General features: G+C 39.3%; 1 protein-coding gene across 3 annotated transcripts in view; it reads left to right on the top strand.

Annotated features, from left to right (window-relative positions):
* The window catches only part of zfand4 (zinc finger, AN1-type domain 4), a 50,868-nt gene that overhangs the window by 20,872 nt on the left and 11,999 nt on the right, over positions 1-17,997 (top strand). For 2 of the 3 annotated variants that reach the window (XM_059946289.1, XM_059946290.1), the window contains 4 exons: positions 5,394-5,469; positions 5,918-5,985; positions 11,955-12,141; positions 12,565-12,712. In XM_059946289.1, coding sequence (XP_059802272.1) covers positions 5,394-5,469; positions 5,918-5,985; positions 11,955-12,141; positions 12,565-12,712 — 479 coding nt within the window. The remainder of the gene's footprint in view (positions 1-5,393; positions 5,470-5,917; positions 5,986-11,954; positions 12,142-12,564; positions 12,713-17,997) is intronic. The other variant, XM_059946291.1, reaches the window with a different exon arrangement.

Below are 17,997 nucleotides of genomic sequence, written 5' to 3'. Positions count from 1 at the left end.
AGTGGGCCGAAGGGCCTGTACTGTGCTGTAATGTTCTATGTTCTACAGTCTGTTACTAAGTTATGAAACTGGTATGGTGAAACATACTTCTAAAGCAAAGGAGTGTGTGACCAGTAGGAGATTCTTGGTTAGCCACATAGTGAGTCAGTGCATGTGATGCTTTTGGATGTTTAAAAAGCACTCGGTAAAGTGCCAGATAAACTAAAGGACAAGATTAGGTTCATTGGTGTAGAGGTGACATTGATGTAGACTGAAGGTTAGGTATTGGTCACCTTTGGGTTGTTCATGTACAAATAGTCTGATTTCTTAAGGATTAATGATTGAGCCTTAGCTACTCACAGTCCATGTCATTGGCATGATTGAGGGCCCGGTAATTTATACAAGCTTATAGACAATAGGTGCAGAAGTAGACCATTCAGCCCCTCGAGTCTGCACCGCCATTCTGAGATCATGGCTGATCATTCACTATCAATACCCAGGCCCTGCCTTGTCCCCATATCCCTTGATTCCCCTATCCATCAGATATCTATCCAGCTCCTTCTTGAAAGCATCCAGAGAATTGGCCTCCACCGTCTTCCGAGGCAGTGCATTCCACACCTCCACAACTCTCTGGGAGAAGAAGCTCTTCCTCAACTCTGTTTTAAATAACTGACCTCTTATTCTCAATCCATGCCCTCTGGTACTGGACTCTCCCAACATCTGGAACATATTTCCTGCCTCAATCCTATCAAATCCTTTAATTATCTTAATTATCTAGTCAGGATTGAAATAGATGTTACAAAGGAATATATTAAGATTGTAAATGACTAAAATTATAACAGCTGGAATATAATTTAAAGCATTTCAGAAGTTATGCATTTTGAAAGCAGAGACATAAGCTAAGTACATTTAAAAAACTGAGTCTTGGGAGATGCTGGAGCCTGATTTCCTGATACACAAATCACAGTTAATATGCAAGTCCAGCAAGTACTTGGAAAAGAGGGGGCTTGTTAGTTCCCTTATAGAAATATGTCCTATCATAATTTCTCAAGTGCCTTGTTAACCATAACTTACTGCAAAGGGGCCGGAGTGCAAGAAAATAATTCTTAACTGCATTTAGACAGTTGAGAACACTTGTTCAATTTTGTTCTCTTTTGCTAGGAATAGATATGCATGTCTTGGAAGGTGTAGCAATATTCCCTAGGCTGAGTTATAAAATGAAATAGATCCATCATGGTTCCAGTTGAAACTTGGAGGTGATTTGAATGAAACAGTTACACAAACATTCTTTCAGGCTTAGCAGGGTGGATGATGAGCATAATAGGGATAACCCCAACAATAAAGTTTCAGTCATTTAAAAGTGGGTATAATTGGTTGTTTGTGTTGACTGTAGTTAAGTGGTGCAATCCATTGTGGTTTCTAGTGTGCACAATTAGAATTTGAACCAGAATCAGGTTTATTATCACAGACTTGCATGTCATGAAATTTATTGCTTTGTGGCAGCAATACACTGCAAAGACAAAAATACAGTAAATTATAAAATACAGTAAATAACACAAACGAGTTAATGTTCGTGGACCATTCTGAAACCTGATGGCAGAGGGGAAGCAGCTGTTCCTAAATCAGAGTATGGGCCTTCAGTCTCCTGCACCTCCTCCCTAGTAGTCGTAGTATTGAGAAGAGGGCATGTCCATTATGGTGAGGATCCTTGGTGATGGATGCTGCCTTGGTGGGGAGGGCCATGCCATACTGAAATGGAGAAGCATTGAGTTGTCCTACATCTTCAGATGTTTTGCTTCTGTTCTCTCCGTGGGTTAGCATTCAGACACCTGAGGATCCAGGTTAAGAAACTGCAGTCTTGTGATGTACAAGAGCCTTATTAGTTAGACTTAACTAATACCAAATTAAACAAAAAACACCTTTGGACTGAAAATTACTTTTAAAAGTGGGAATGTGTTAACTTCAGCTTTAATTTTTTTAAATATTTCTTTTCCTTTACATCTTTTCCTCTTTCATTTGTATGTCCATGAACAAATTTGTTCAAAGTTCCCGGTGATACTTTTTGGTCTGCATGGTTGAGGAGGCAAGTTGTTGCTATGTCTGTCACTTGAGGGAAGTACCACATTAGACAGGCTTCTGTTTTTTTGTGTAAAAAGTCTATTTTTTGTGGATAGTTGTGAGTGTAATGAATAGTGATTCATTTATAAGTTTTCTTCAAGACATGATTTGTTGTGTGTGGTGTGGTTTAGTTGCTCTGTTTAGGATGAACATAATCCTGTACTTGTATCCATCTTTCAAGAGTGTCTGGAACTGAATCTGACCTGTTCTAAGTCTCTAAATAGCTCTTGTAAATTAGTCTATAAATTCTGGTGGGATATATTTCTGCCACAGGTGCTAGCTAAAAGCACTTTATCCTGTTTACAGTTTTTTGTCAATATATTAACATGGTTATTAGCATGGTTAATCCTATTTGTCACAAAGCCTTTCTTTTGGTGAAGATAGCACTCTAGAGAGTTATGACTGATGGCATGGATAGGTTCAGGTGCAACAAGTTGATTATCAAGTTTATTGAGTTTAGTTTCAATGAATACAGTTAAGCCAGCTAACTACAATGGTGCTAGAAAATTTGTGATCCCTGTAGAATTTTCTCTATTTCTCTATAGGACCTCAGATGTGATCAGATCGTCACATAAGTCCTAAAACTAGATAAAGAGACCCCAATTAAATAAGATTATATGTGTTAATTTTATTTTTTGAGAAAAATGATCCAATATTACATGTATTTGTTGGAAAAAGTATGTGAGCCTTTGCTTTCAGTAACTTGCACGAGCCCTTTGTAGAGCAATATCTTGAACTGAATTGACTTTATTTCTTACATCCTTCACATACATGAGTAAAAATCTTTACGTTACGTCTCCATCTAAATGTGCAATCATAGTAATTTATAATAAATAGAACAGCCAATGTCACATAGAAATACACTCAAATCAGTGTAAGTTAATCAGTCTGATGGCCTGGTGGAAGAAGCTGACCCCGGAGCCTGTTGGTCCTGGCTTTTATGTTGCGGTTCCGTTTCCTGGATGGTAGCAACTGGAATAGATCGCGGATGGGGTGACTCAGGTCCCCAATAATCCTTCGGACCCTTTTTACACACCTGTCTTTGTAAATGTCTTGAATCATGGGAAGTTCACAACTACAGATGCGCTGGGCTGTCCACACCACTCTCTGCAGAATCCTGCAATTAAGGGATGTACAATTCACTGATGCAGCCAGTCAGGAAGTTCTCAATTGTGCCCCTGTAGAAAGTTCTTAAGATTTGGAGGCCCATACCAAACTTCCTCAACCGTCTGAGGTGAAAGAGGTGCTGTTGTACCTTTTTACCACACAGCTGGTGTGTACAGACCATGTGAGGTCCTTGATGTAGATGTTGAGAAACTTAAAGTTGTTTACCTTCTCAACCCCAAGTCCATTGATGTCGATAGGGGTTAGCCAGTCTCCTTTCCCCTGTAATCCACAACCAGCTCCTTCAACCAAATGTTTCCAGTAACTGTGGCTCAGTCTTGCACATCAGCTTGGAGGAATTTTAGGCCTTTCCTCCATACAAAACTGCTTCAACTCTGGGATGTTAGTGGGATTCCTTGCATGAGCTGCTTGCTTGGGTCCTTCCACAACATTTCTATAGGATTAAGATCAGGTCTTTGACTTGGCCATTCCAAAACACAAATTTTCTTCTTTTTAAACCATTTTGTTGTTGATTTACTCTTGTCTTTCAGATAATAGTCTTGTTGCATTATCCAACTTCTATTAAGCTTCAGATGACGAAGTGCTACCCTGACATTCTCCTGTTAAATGTTTTGATACACATTTGAATTAACTGTTTCCTCAATGATTGCAAGCTGTCCAGGCCCTGAGGCAGCAAGGCAGCCCAAAACCATGATGCTCCTTCCACCATGCTTCACAATTGGGATGAGGTTATGGTATTGGTGTGCAGTGCCCTTTTTCCTCCAAACATAGCAATGTGCATTTCTGCCAAGAAGTTCAACTTTTGTCTCGCCTGTCCACAGAACATTGTCCCAGAAGCATTATGAAACTTCCAGGTGATCTTTTGCAATCTTGAGATGTGCAACAATGTTTTTATTTGGAGAGCAGTGGTTTTGTCCAGGACGTCCTTCTATGAACATTGTTCTTGTTCAGTGTTTTTCTTATAGTGGACACATGAACAGAAACTTTAGCAAGTTTTCGAGATTTTTGCAGGTCCTTTGCTGTTACCCTTGGATTCTTTTTCACCTCCTTCAGCATTGTACATTGAGCTCTTGGTGTGATCTTTGAAGGATGCCCACTCTTAAGGAGAGTAGCAACAGTGCTGAGTTTTTTTTCCCATTTGTAGGCCATTTCTCTTAGTGTGGACTGATGAACAATCAGAAATGCTTTTGTAGCCCTTTCTAGCTTCATGTTTCTGTGTAATTCTTCTAAGGTTCTTTGAATGCTGTTTTGATTGAGACATGCACGTAAACAGATCTTTCTTGAGAAGAGCAGGCTCTGTCAGTAACCTGACTGTGCGTCATTTCATAGGGCAGGGTGCCTCTGACCCACACCTCCAATCTCAGCTCATTGATTGGAACACCTGACTCCGAATAGCTTTTGTAGAAGGCATTACCCCCGTGGCTCGCATACTGTTTCCAACAAATACATGTAGTATTGGATCAATTTTCTCAATAAATCAATAAACGTATAATGTTTTTGTGTTATTTATTCAATTGGGTTCTCTTCATCTAGTTTTAGGACTTAGGTGAAGATCTGATCACATTTTAGGTCATATTTATGCAGAAATACAGAGAATTCTACAGGGTTCACAAACTTTCTAGCACCACTGTATCTGTATTCTTCATGTGCGTGTTATGTTTCTCTTCCCTCTGTTAATGTTACCTGATCTGCTTCTACTCTTAAGTGCTGTTCACCACATGGATTAGTACTGATTGATCACCTTAAGACGGCAGGAATTGGTGATAATTTGATGTTTCCATTCCTGTGTTTGAGCAGGTGCTATAGCACCTTCACGGTTCTGCTACTGATTGGTCTCAGTACTCATGGTCTTGCTCTGCCAGTAGGGAGGGCATACCCAGAATCATGATGGAAGAGGCTGAAGCTTGTCTGATGAATGTGCTTGTTTTTTTTTGTAGTATGTTATTTCTAATTTTAGTGCCTGTCCTCCAGTGTTAAAAAAAATATGATTTTAGTGTTAATTAGGCTGGTTTTGACTTTGTTATTTTGCCTGGTTGTTTAAGTAACCCTACAAAATCTTTGCTGACATTTGACATTAGTGGCAAAGGTGTGAAGAAGAAGAATGAATGAAATGAATGGGATTAACTCCAACTCTGCTCTCTCAACATTTAATAGACCATCTTTTTTCATAGGTATTCCCATTGCACAGCAACATCTCATCTGGAACAACTTGGAACTTGAAGATGAATACTGTTTACAGGACTATAAGTAAGTTGTGACTTAAAACAAAACAACTTTTAAATTTTGAGTTGTACTCCTAATATAAACAAATGCCTTTTTTATGATGCATACAGTAGGAATGAAAACTGATGCATACAGTAGGAATGAAAAGCCAAAATCAGCATGAGGCAATTCTGTCATTTTTCTGACCCTTTTTCTACTGGTCGCTATTGCAAAATATGGTCCAAAGTCTGGTAGCCTGTGTGGTAATAATACACATTTCCCCATCTGTTTTCTCCTACCAGAATGGGACTGAGTAAAAGTGGCACAGATACCTGTATTTTTCCAGATGCTACTTAAGATTTAGAAAGAAGATCTTTTCTATTAATGATAGTTTGTATCCCTATGTTCAACAACCAATGGGTCAAGTAGCAAGTAGCAGTATGGAAAAGAGGTCATTATCAGTTTATCACAGTTTACTGTCTTCTATTTGCAGTATATCAGAAGGTTGTACTCTTAAATTGGTGCTTGCCATGAGAGGGGGACCTATTAATACCAGAAGGGGTAAGTAAAGTGTTTCGTCATTGTGTATTTTTCCTCCTTTTTTTACTTGGCTTTCGAATTTTCTTCAGCAAGCTTGATGATGAACAACACCCATGGCCATTAATGGAAAGAGTACTGATTACTGGCAGGAATTAGAGGTATTTTTTGGGAGTGAATTAGGTTCTGTTGATGTAGAGTTGTGGGATCAAATTTTCAACTGTTTGAAAATTGAATCTTACTTCCCCATGTTAGCAAAATATTGTTCTTGTCACAACTGCTACCTTCCCCTTCACCACCCTTTCTCTTCAAGTTATCACTGAGTGCACACTTGCATGCAGGAATCATACTCAAAGATTTTTGAAGATTTTGTTTCTTGATGTCTTGACATGCCTTAGGATTCCATATCACCGAATAACTGTTTGCCAAATCTCTTTGCTATTTTATTTCTCTTTTGCATGCTCCTTGTTCATTCTCTGTGAGTCCTGATGAAGATCTCAGCCCAGAATGTCGATTGTTCCTCTCCATAGATGCTGCCTGACCTGCTGAGCTCCTCCAGCCTGTGTTTCTATTGTTCACTCCTGCCTTAGCTATAACTTAGACTAATTATGGAATTAGAAGCACAAGAAAAGTTATTCAAAAGCATAAACCCTATATTTGCTGGAAATCTAAATTGAAAATAGAAAATGCTGGAGGTATTCAGCAGATCAGGCAGCATCTGTGGAGAAATAAAGTTATAATTTAAGATTGATAGAACATAGAAACATAGAAAATAGGTGCTGGAGTAGGCCATTCGGCCCTTCGAGCCTACACCGCCATTCAGTATGATCATGGCTGATCATCCAACTCAGAACCCTGTACCTGCTTTCTCTCCATACCCCCTGATCCCTTTAGCCACAAGGGCCATCTCTAACTTCCTCTTAAATATAGCCAATGAACCAGCCTCAACTGTTTCCTGTGGCAGAGAATTCCACAGATTCACCACTCTCTGTGTGAAGAAGTTTTTCCTCATCTCGGTCCTAAAAGGCTTCCCCTTTATCCTTAAACTGTGACCCCTCATTCTGAACTTCCCCAACATCGGAAACAATCTTCCTGCATTTAGCCTGTCCAATCCCTTTAGAATTTTATACGTTTCAATAAGATCCCCCCTCAATCTTCTAAATTCCAGTGAGTATAAGCCTAGTCGATCCAGTCTTTCTTCATATGACCTTTTGAAGTACTAGAAAAGAGAGAAAACAAGCAAAGTGTGAGATGAGCCTGGTCAAGGTGACACAAATGTTTGTGTCATCTACGATAGTAATGAATGCTTGTTAATTATTGCTCTTCTGTCTGGAGTCGTATTAAGGGAGACAAATGAGGGAAGGAGAAAGAGTTTAAAAAGTGAAATAAAACTTGTCCATGTGAAATTGCTGGAAATCTGAAAATAAAGAAAATGTAGGGGAAAAAACTTAGTGTCATTCATCCCATTTTGTACTTTTGCTTTGAAAGATCTCTTTAATTAGTCCCAGTATCCACCTCTTTCCCCTTGGCCTGCACATAATATTTCTGAACTTCCAGAGTCTGTGCAACCGAGTTGGAATCATGTCTTTCTTCTGCGTGCTTGGACCTCTATCATCAAACGAATTGAGTACTTACCAAATATACCCTCTCCTCGTTATATGCAGGGGATACGTTTCTCGCAGTCGATGCATAATGTGAATAAATATTTAAATGGAGAAAATAGGGATGTGTTCTGGAGGGCTTCCTAAATATGTTTTATCTGTAATTTATTCACATTTTCATATCAATACGACACAAAAGCAGTACCACAAGGCAACATTTATATTATATTTCATCAATTTAAGGTAATATTCAATGTAATAAATCATAGAAAGTTAACATACTGTGGTGTACAGTACTCACCAACAGTGGCAGGTGTGTTCGCTCCGGGAGATGAGTGGTTGTTGTGGTGTCGGGCAGCTTTACATGGATAAGGTGGATGTTTGTGGTCGTCAGGATCATATCAAGCACAGCAAGGGGTGAGGAAGACTCACAGTTCTCTTAGAACTGCCGGCAGCAGGAGATGACACTGGTTTGAAGAAAGTGGTGAGGGTTGTTTGCTTGCCTGCATTTTGTTTTTCAGCATGAATTTGCTTGTAGGGAAGAAGAGTTGATGGCAGGGAACGACTGAAATGCTGACTCCATTCTAAACTTGGGTCCATGTTCATCACCGTTTGTGCCAAGTGTTCCGACTTCCACTATTTCTTCACTGTTGGTAAACTCCAAGGATTTTCAAAATCGTTTGTTGTTTGCAGCATCTGAGAGATAGTTTGACGTTAAAAAAAATGACTTGAATATGGATCACACCTTGGTTGAGTGGTTGAATCAACGATGTTGTGTTAGGCGGCAGGAAACGCACTGTTATGTTAGGATGAATGCTGTCCAAATGTTTAGGATGGGCTGGCGCATTGTCAAGTAACAAAAGAACTTTAAAGGCAAGATTCTGTTCCCGGCAGTAGCATCCCAGAATTTTGTTACCTTCACTTGATGCTGTGCTGTTTATAATTTCCAGCGTTTTTTCAAATGTTAAAGAGGTTCTCGGCCGTTCAGCTGATGGTTCAGGACATGACATCGGACGCTTAGGAGGCATAGTTAAATATTTCAAACACAAAATCACTGCACCATAGGCAAAATCAACAAAAGTTTAAGAGCGCAAGATCGCACATCCACACCTTGCCAAAACCAATGCGAGACTGGCAAGAGTGAGACTTGAGGCGTGTGCACCTGACTTGTATTGGTGGGAAAGTGGTGCTTCTCATCCCGACTGTGAGGCGAGTGCACATGACTTGTATTGGTGGGGAAGCAGTGCTCCTCACATAACTGAGTTTTGGACACATAAGGAGACATTGGTAGAAGTAGGTTCCTCGTATAACTGAATCCGCATTGTCTGAAGACGCATATAACGAGGATAGGGTGTACCTTGTTTTCTTTGTTCAAAGCCAACTCCAGTTACTAACCTAAGCTTAGTGGATCAAGGAGAGACTGTTACATTATATTTTTCAAGCGAGACATTGAAAGATGGTTCTGTTTATTTAAATGTACAAGATCTAATGCTGACCAGGGGCCGCTCGGGATCTGCTTATTGACAGATAGGTATTGATTGGGTGCCACAGTAGTGTAGCCATTAGTGCGATGCTATTACAGCTCAGGGCATTGGAATTTGGAGTACAATTCTAGCATCATTTGTAAGGTGTCTGTTAACCCTCCCCATGGAATGCATGGGTTTCCTCCCGGTCCACCAGTTTCTTCCCACAGTCCAAAGATTAACTGGTTAATTGGTCATTGTAGGTTGTCCCATGATTGGGTTAGTGTTAAATCAGGGTTGTCGGAGGTTGCTGGGTGGTGTGGTTTGAAGAGCCAGAAAGGTCTAATCCACGCAGCATCTCTAAATAAATAGATAGACAACACTATTGCAGTTTTAATACACTTCTGACTGTGACTTGGACAAATAGGGAACCCATTTTGCATTCCATGTAATGACAATGACTACACTTCAGAAATGGGTCAGTGCTTGTGAAGCACGTTGGGATGCTCCAGAATTACATGAACATAAGTGGCTAAAGATTAGGTTACAGCATGTTGGAAACAAGATGTGATGGAAAATGTGTTTGACCCAGAATGAAATGTGATGTAATCCTGTTGGCAAACTTCATAGCAGATGTTATAGGCACCTAAGGCACTTTGATAACCTGGAGGAGGAAGCAGAGAAGTAAATGTATTCAAAGATCCTAATTCTGAAGAGTTTGCAGAAACATTTGTCATTATCTCAAGTTTGCTAAGGAACAGCATCTCTGCAGAGTTGGGCTAGCTAAAACGTACAGTACATCATTTGTTCTGCCAGCAGATCTCCAGGTGCTTTCACATCCCTGAACTGCTTTGCCTTTGAAGGTTATGTGGCTTACTGTTACATCTTTCTAGTTTAGGATCGTTGTAGATGGCCAAGGATGACCTATGCCATATTTCATGGTTGCTGATGCTCTCTACTGCAGAAGGGGTCCATGCTTGGGTGATCCTAGGGAGGGAAGTGCTGGCTCTGGAGGCCTTCAGGGGCCTTTGGGTGCCATGGTGCTCGAGTGCATCCAGGACAAGGATGACTATGTTTTAATTTGAAAATTGTGTGAATATTTGAATGAAAGTGATGTAAATATTGTAAAAAAATTTTAATAAACCTTTTAAAAGAAAGAGCGACCTCTAGTTTAGTGATGATGGGGTCTTATCAATTTGTAGATTTCCATTCCTGATCAACTGCACAAGTCTTTTAGAATCAGGAGTTAAGAGTGTTTATGTTTGCTGAAGAGGTCAGTGCCATGCATCTGGAAGATTATATTTTCCCTTTTGTGCTAAGTGAGTCCACCTTGCTCGATGCCTTACATTGCTCTAAGTGCTGGATCATGAGTGATAACGATTATCTATAAAGAGGGTGCTGTACTTCTACCTCATCCACTCCAGCTGAGCATTGCTACATTCAAGGTATCAGCACAGCCAGGGGGTCCTACTGGATGTTGAAATGTTTCGGGCTGAGATCCTTCATCAGGACTGAAGGGTTTCGGCCCAGAACGTTGACTGCTCATTTCAACGGATGCTGCCCGACCTGCTGAGTTCATCCAGCTTTTGTACGTGTTGATTTGACCACAGCATCTGCAGTGTACTTTGTGTCTTGCTGAGCTCCACTGTTTTACCATTTTTCGATGAATTAAATTTAAAATAATTCTCCTTGGTACCATTCTTTCCTACATACATATTGTTCTGTGTTTACCTTTCCATTCCCACACCAATCTGTCCATCCTTGGCCTTTGCTGCCAGGGTGAGACTCAACACAAACAAGAAGAACTACACCTCATTCCATCTGGGTAGTCTACAGTGTCCAATGGTATAAGCATTGAACTTTTAAGTTTTAGTCTTTTTCTTCCATTTCCTGCACTGCCTTCCTCCATCCCCCATCATTTTAGGACCCTTGTCCTTCCTGGTTTTATCCACCATTACCTGCACACTTCACCCACTGTATCCCCTTGCCCTTCTGGTTCCCTTCTGTGTCTCATCTCTCCTTTAATGGTTTATATTATCTAATCAGATTCCAGTACTGATACCTTTCATTTGTCACTCAGCTGCTGGCTCCATCTGTCTTTGTTTTTCCTCATGTACTTCCTGTTATCACCCACCTGCCTTTATCTCCCAATTCCACCTCTACCTGCCCCTCACCAGATGCCCTTCATCCGTAATCCCTCCTCAGTCCATCTAGCATCAGCTAGCCCCCATCTCACCCTGCTCCTCTCCTCTTTAAATCAGTAATCTTCCTCTCCTCTTTCAATGCAGATGTAAGCACTTGATGCAAAAATTAGCAATTCCCCTGCCTGCCCAGATGCTGCCCTACCTGCTGAGATTGTCAATCTGTTTGTTTTATTTTACTCCAGATTCCAGCTTCTGCAGTCTCCTTTGTCTCTTTATTTAAAGTCATACAATTATCTTGTCACATAGTTGGCACTTCACTGGTTAAACTTGCCAAGAAATACAAATCTGCCTCATCAAATATCAATTTGCATTTAGAAGATTTACATAGCTGTGGTCTGGAACATGAACATGTGAAATGCAAAGTGATCTGTGTGCATTGTTTTCTGCCAATAATGAATGATGTTATGAGATATACTTAGTCCATGTCATAATGGCTTATGGGCATGTGAGTATTTACTTCCTTTTATGCCTTTCCCTAATAGCATAGTGGTTAAGTTACTGTTCTGGCATCCAAGGCCCTGAGCTATTAATCTGGCCACATACTCTTGTAATGGGAGCTGAAGAATTTAAATTCAAGTAATAAAAAGCAACCATCACTAATTATAACCTTCAGAATATTATAAGAACCCAGCTGTTCCACACGTTTTTTAAGGAAAGAAATTTGCTGTTATTATCCTCTGCGATTTGTTAAAATATTTTCATTTATTTCAATCCGTATTTTGCAGTTCCAGTGGAAGATCCGACAAGAGATATGGCTGAGTACATGGAGACCAGTCGAGATGACATCTGGGATAAGATTCCTTCTAACAAGCAAGTGACCTTTCTAGTATATCGTGAAGGGGACCAGTTAAATTTCTTTCGAGTTGTAGATCGTGGGGATGGCACTTTAACACCACTCTCCGAATCCCTGAGGTGTGTGAAAATGAGTAGAATGTGAAACTATATAACTGGACTCAAGGAGATTCAACACCGATATTTAGCAATTATTTCTTGAATTGCTTACATTAAATCTGGAAAACCTTGGCTGTGATTGTTTTCCATGTGGGAGTGGAATTGCAAAAGGAATTCTTTTGAGGAGATGATCAATTTTTATAAAATCTTAATATGTGCATGACTCTGACAAGGTATTATTTCCTCACCCTTTGTTTTACTAATTTAGTATCAGCCACATATGTGAAGAGCATTAGTGACTAATCTTTCATTTTCTAAAGTCAGGCTACATTTACTTACTTCAGTTGCACTTGGGGAGATTTCAACACAACCTCTGTTTCTGCATCATCTTTGATGTGAAGAAACTTGTTTGTTTTAATATTAAATATTTTTTTCTGATTCAAGTGGAGGCTCAATGTTCAACTTTTACGCTGACGATGAAGATGAATCTGAGGAGTCTCCATCTGGACAGCAGATATTAGAAAATTCAATCACTATGAACAAAATGAAACTTCTGAAGGCAAAGATGGAAAATATGAACCTCAGTAAGAAGGTAACTAGAGGGAAAGCTAATTATTGATTAGATCTTGTACAGTAGATTTCTATCATTACAGGCAACACGAGTGAATCTGCAGATGCTGGAAATAAATAATCATTTAGCTCTCTTTACTTGATAAACAAGACTGAGGCTGTCAGGAGTCACTCTTCAACATAGTTGATCTTAGTGATCCCTTTCAGGCTGATTCTGTTGTGAAGACAATAAACTATAAAATTAGCAAGATTAGCAACTGGGAGGTAATATTGAGGATAAAATTGAGAAAATCAATAAAGAGGGAAAGGGTGTGGCCTGTAGGGTTTGAAAGATCTGTATCCAGAGGAAACTAAATTATAAAATGAAATTGGGTCACATGGGGAATGTGGAAATGATTAATTTGCTAAAAATGAATGAAATAAATGGGACGTTAGTTGTATTAGCTCAGAATCAGGTTTGGTATTACCAGTGTATGTTGTGAAATTTGTTTAGTGACAAGAGCACAGTATATGACATAAAAATTGCTAAAAGTTACAAAACATAAATATCAGCAAGTTTTCGTAGGCACACTCTCAAACTCACAGGTTTTAATGAAGTTTTGGTAACAACTACAGCAGACTTATCCAGATTCGAAGATGAATCCCTGAATACGGTCCAGTCCATCGATTCAAAACAGTACTGTAAGCGCTCCTGTGCTTCCCTTGTCCATACCTTCTTGGTCCTTCCTACTCGTACGGCAATCTTCAGTCTCTGCTCGTACTCAGGAAGTGGAATTACAACCAGGTGATCAGATTTTCTGAAGTGTGGCCGTGGAATAGCTCAGTAAGCACTCTTGATGGTGGTGTAACATTGGTCTAGCATTTTCTTTCCTTTGGTAGTACAGGTAATTTGTTGATAATTTATTTAGTGACTTTTTCAGGCTGGCATGGTTATTATATTATGAAAGAGGAATAGTGAAGTAACGTTCATGGGTTCTTGGACCCTTCCGAAATCCGATGCTGGAGAGAAAGCAGGTCTTCCTAAAACATTGAGTGTGGGTTTTCAGGCTCCTGTACCTTCTCCCTGATGGTAGTAATGAGAAGACGACATGTCCCAGATTGTGACTATCCTTAATGAGGGAAGTTGCTTTCTTGAGGCACTACCTTTTGAAGATGTCTTTGGTGAAGTGGCTTGTGTCCATGATGGTCCTGGCTGAGTTTACAATCCTTTGCAATCTCTTTCGATACTGTGCATTGGATGCAATGGTGATGCAACCAGTCAGAAATCTCTCCACGATACATCTGTGAAATTTGCTGGTGTTTGGTGACATGTTCCTCAAGTTCCAAATGAAGTATAGCCACTGGCTTACCTTCTTCATGGTTGCCTCAGTGGATTTGACCCAGGATAGATCTTCTGAGATGTTGACACCCAGGAACTTGAAGTTGCTCACCCCTTTCCACTGCTGACCCTTCAATGACATTTGATGTGTGTTCTCCTGACTTCCTCCTCCTGAAGTCTACAATTCCTTGATTTTGCTAATATTGTGTGCAAAGTTGTCATTTGCGACACCACTCAACCTATCTCACTCCTGTACACCACCTTAATAGTGAAATCATTGGCACATTTATAGAAGGCATTGTGTCATTCTACACAGTCATAAGTGTGGAGAGGGTAGACCAATGAGTGATGCATGCATTCTTGAGCTGTACTTTTATTAACTGTCAGTGAAGAAGATCCTCATTGACTGTGGCCTCCTGATGAGGAAGTCAGTAATACAGTTGCAGACAAAGCTATGGAGGCCCAGGTTTTGAAGCTTGTTGATAAGTATTGAGGGTATGATGGTTTTGAATGCTGTAATTGATAAACCTAACATATGTATTGTCAGAAGCTCCAAAGCCGAGTGGAGGGCTAGTGAGATTGCATCTGCTGTAGACCTGTTGTGCTAGGCAAATTGCAGCCCTTGATTTGTTATTACGTTGTCCTGTAAGTGTCATGTCTGAAGTAGCAGCATTACAATTGATTGTTGTCAAGGTGTCTAAGCAGTAGCTGGAAGTTGGGATATGTTTTTTTTAAATCAAGCTTGGGTTCGCCCTTGCTAGACATGCAAATTACTCCTTCAGCTGGATTATTATACAATCTTCAAAGATGTGATCGCACTTTCTCCTGCTCAATTTGTGGGGCATTAGAAACAACTACTGCTCTAAACAAGGCTACTTAACCCAGCAGTGAAGTTCAGTGTTCTGCAGACAACATCATCTTCAGGAGAAGGGTGAGAAAAATATTGTTTCCCATTTGAGTCATCATGTTTTGAACTGCAATGGATTAGAATAGTCCTTATGGAAAGTAAATATCCATCTTGGAGAGGATTGGATTTGAATACCTTGGTTTGGCAAGTAAACCAGTCTAACCTTTCACATCAACATTTCAATATTCGTAGCTTAAAAAAAGCTTGAGGGACCAGTTCATAAAATGAAAAACTGTAATCATCAGTGTTAAAATAATAATGATGCTGGATTTTGGAAAATATCAAGGATAACTCTTACAGTATTTGTATAACTCCTTCATAAAATTATTGAATATTCTTCCCAACTTTGTGTCATCTACAAGTACCTTAGAAGTTCTGTAATTACCTTCAGTGATCAGTCTGTCCATAAATTGAGAATAATACTATTCAGCCATTTTCAGTGAATGCAAAACTTGAGCTATAGGTAACTCTGCTATAACACAGTACCCACATTCTTAAGAAGCACCCCATTATAAAAAGTTACGTTTAGCACAACAGGCTGTTATTGTCCTCAAAGTACAGATTTAAACAGGTTTTCCTGATTGTGCTGTGACATTGCAGCCTACAGTGTTAAATCTAATTAGTGTTATGCAGAACTACCTGTATTCACAAAAATAATGATCTTGGACACAAGCTGCGTGCCCTTCAATAAAGAATTCTATCATTTCACTTTTTTTTAATGCTTTTAGTTGGCACTTTAATGCATCACAGTTTTTAACATTTTAAAACACTGCAAATGTCCTAGCTGCATCAAGAACTTCCAGATTGTTGGAAATTAATCAGGTTATCTAAAGAACATTAATGAATACTTGAGGGATAGTAATTCACATGACTGCAGAAAAGGACCAGGAAGTAACATGACAAACCAAATGGCCTCCTTTTATACATACAGATCCACCATATCACCGAAATCCCCACTTCATTGACTTCCCAAAATTGAGATTGATTAACAAGGATTGCTATTCTGACAGTTCTCTTTGTTTCCTTGTGCCAATTTAATATCCTCCTCCTGACCACTGCCAGATCTTGTTGACTGTGTATTTCTATTCTACTTGGAGAAGGCAACTGAGATGCTATTGGTTAGGATAGAAGTTGAGTTACAGTAAGATGTATAGTAGGGTGAAGGGTGGCTGTTATCAATGGCAGTAAATGGAGTAATGGATGCTCACAATTTCAATTTAGCAATATTTTTATATTTATGGATGACATTACATTGGGCACATTCAATACTGTAACAAATTACAAGACAGTAATCTTGCAGGAGGGATGAATAATTGGCAAACTTAACATATGAAGTATTGCATTTTGGTTTGGAAAAATATAAAGATCACTTTATGGAAAGTAAAACTTTATGTTGTGGCAATGTTTATTTCCTCGTGATTTTTTTGTCGATATCAATTTCTCTAATTTGCAGTGATTTTCCTCTCCTTTTACTTGTCTATCATTTCTTCTGGTGCCCTTCCTCCTTCCCTTTTTCCCATTGTCCACTCTCCTCTGTTATCAGATTCCTTCTTCTTAAGTCCTTTATCTTTTCCACTTATCATCTCTCAGTTTCTCACTTCATCTTCCTCCCCCATCTATCTGACTTCACCTATCAGATTCTAGGCTGTACTACTCCCTCCTCCCCACCTTGTTCTGGCTTCTACCCTTCCTTTTAGTCATGATGAAGGGCTCAGCCTGAAACATTGCCTGTTTATTAATTTCCATAGATGCTGGTTGACCTGCTGAGTTCTCCAGCATTTTGTAGGTGTTTTACTCTGGATTTCCAGCATCTGCTGAATCTTGTGTTTTTAATCTACGGTTTCAGTTTCCTTGCTGTGCATTCAAATTCCCCTGATTATTGCAGGCATTTAAAACAGAAGTTCATACCTGGTTGGTAGCACTAAATATGCTACATAGGTTGTCATCTCCCATTTCAGTTTTAGGAGGCAGAATTCATTGCACAGTGTATTCTATGTTCAGTGCTAGTGACTGAAATGTGGGCATGAATTTACAGCCAATTTCACTTATTTGTAATAACAGTTCTTTTCACTTTAATTTTACTCAGCTTATATATTTATATTTTGGAGTTTTATTTTCCTGATCCTTTATGCCCTTGGTTCAGTTTATACTGTGATCTCTCTTTCTGCTTTGGATTCCCCCCCCCCCCCCCCGCCCCATTTCTTGTGGATCCCACCCCATCTTAAAATCTTTTGCTACCTCCCTATTAATCTCTTTGGCTACTAGTGCAATTTGCTACAGCCTTTTGGGACAGTTACCTCCTGTCCTGTACTGTAAAAATGCCCAGGATAAGGATCCTATCTGGATTTAAGCTTTTATGTCACATGTCAGTCCTCTCTCTAATGAACCTTCCTTTTTCTGATTTGTAACTTTCTAGATCAAATGGAGCCCTCCCTAATGTTTTGAATGTCCCTAACCTGTACTCTTTAACTTAGTTACCGAAGGCAGTGAGATTTCCTTCAGAAATGGTAACCAAGACAAAACCTTCTCAAGTTACATCAATTGCTAATTGATAGTCAATTTAAATGGAGTTGTTTTGTTAATGCTCCTTGCTGTTGATAAGAAAAAAGTAAATTAAAATAACAAGGAATGAGTAGTTTGGCTAATGGAAAAATTCACAGAGTAGAAATCTTAAACATTGGAAGTAGTACAAGCTGAGGAAAAGGCTACAAGCACAATGTTTAAAATCCTGTGGGTCATCACCTGAAATTTACAAAAAAATGAGTCATGAGCTTGTTTTCCTTTATGTGCACTATCTACACTTTCAATCTATTCCTTTTTTTGTTTGTTTAAATAATTTTTTATTTTGAAATTGTTTAAAATCTGCAAATTTCCTATAAGTTTAACTGACAGTTGTTCCTTTTTGCAAACTGGAAAACACTGTCTTCAAAGTGTTATTCAATGTTGTTGGTAGAATGGCAGGCAGATTTTCTGCTTTTCACTGACGCCAACATCGGTCTGTCTTAGTAAGTGAATCAAGAACATAATTTTAAATATGTTGTAAAAAGCATTATAGTTATATAAAAAGATCTTTTTTTTTCAG

The sequence above is a fragment of the Hypanus sabinus genome, chromosome 21 (genome assembly GCF_030144855.1).
Source record: "Hypanus sabinus isolate sHypSab1 chromosome 21, sHypSab1.hap1, whole genome shotgun sequence".
Lineage (NCBI taxonomy): Eukaryota > Metazoa > Chordata > Chondrichthyes > Myliobatiformes > Dasyatidae > Hypanus > Hypanus sabinus.
The sequence above is the reverse complement of the archived record's forward strand: the minus strand, read 5'-3'. Positions and strand labels throughout refer to the sequence as shown.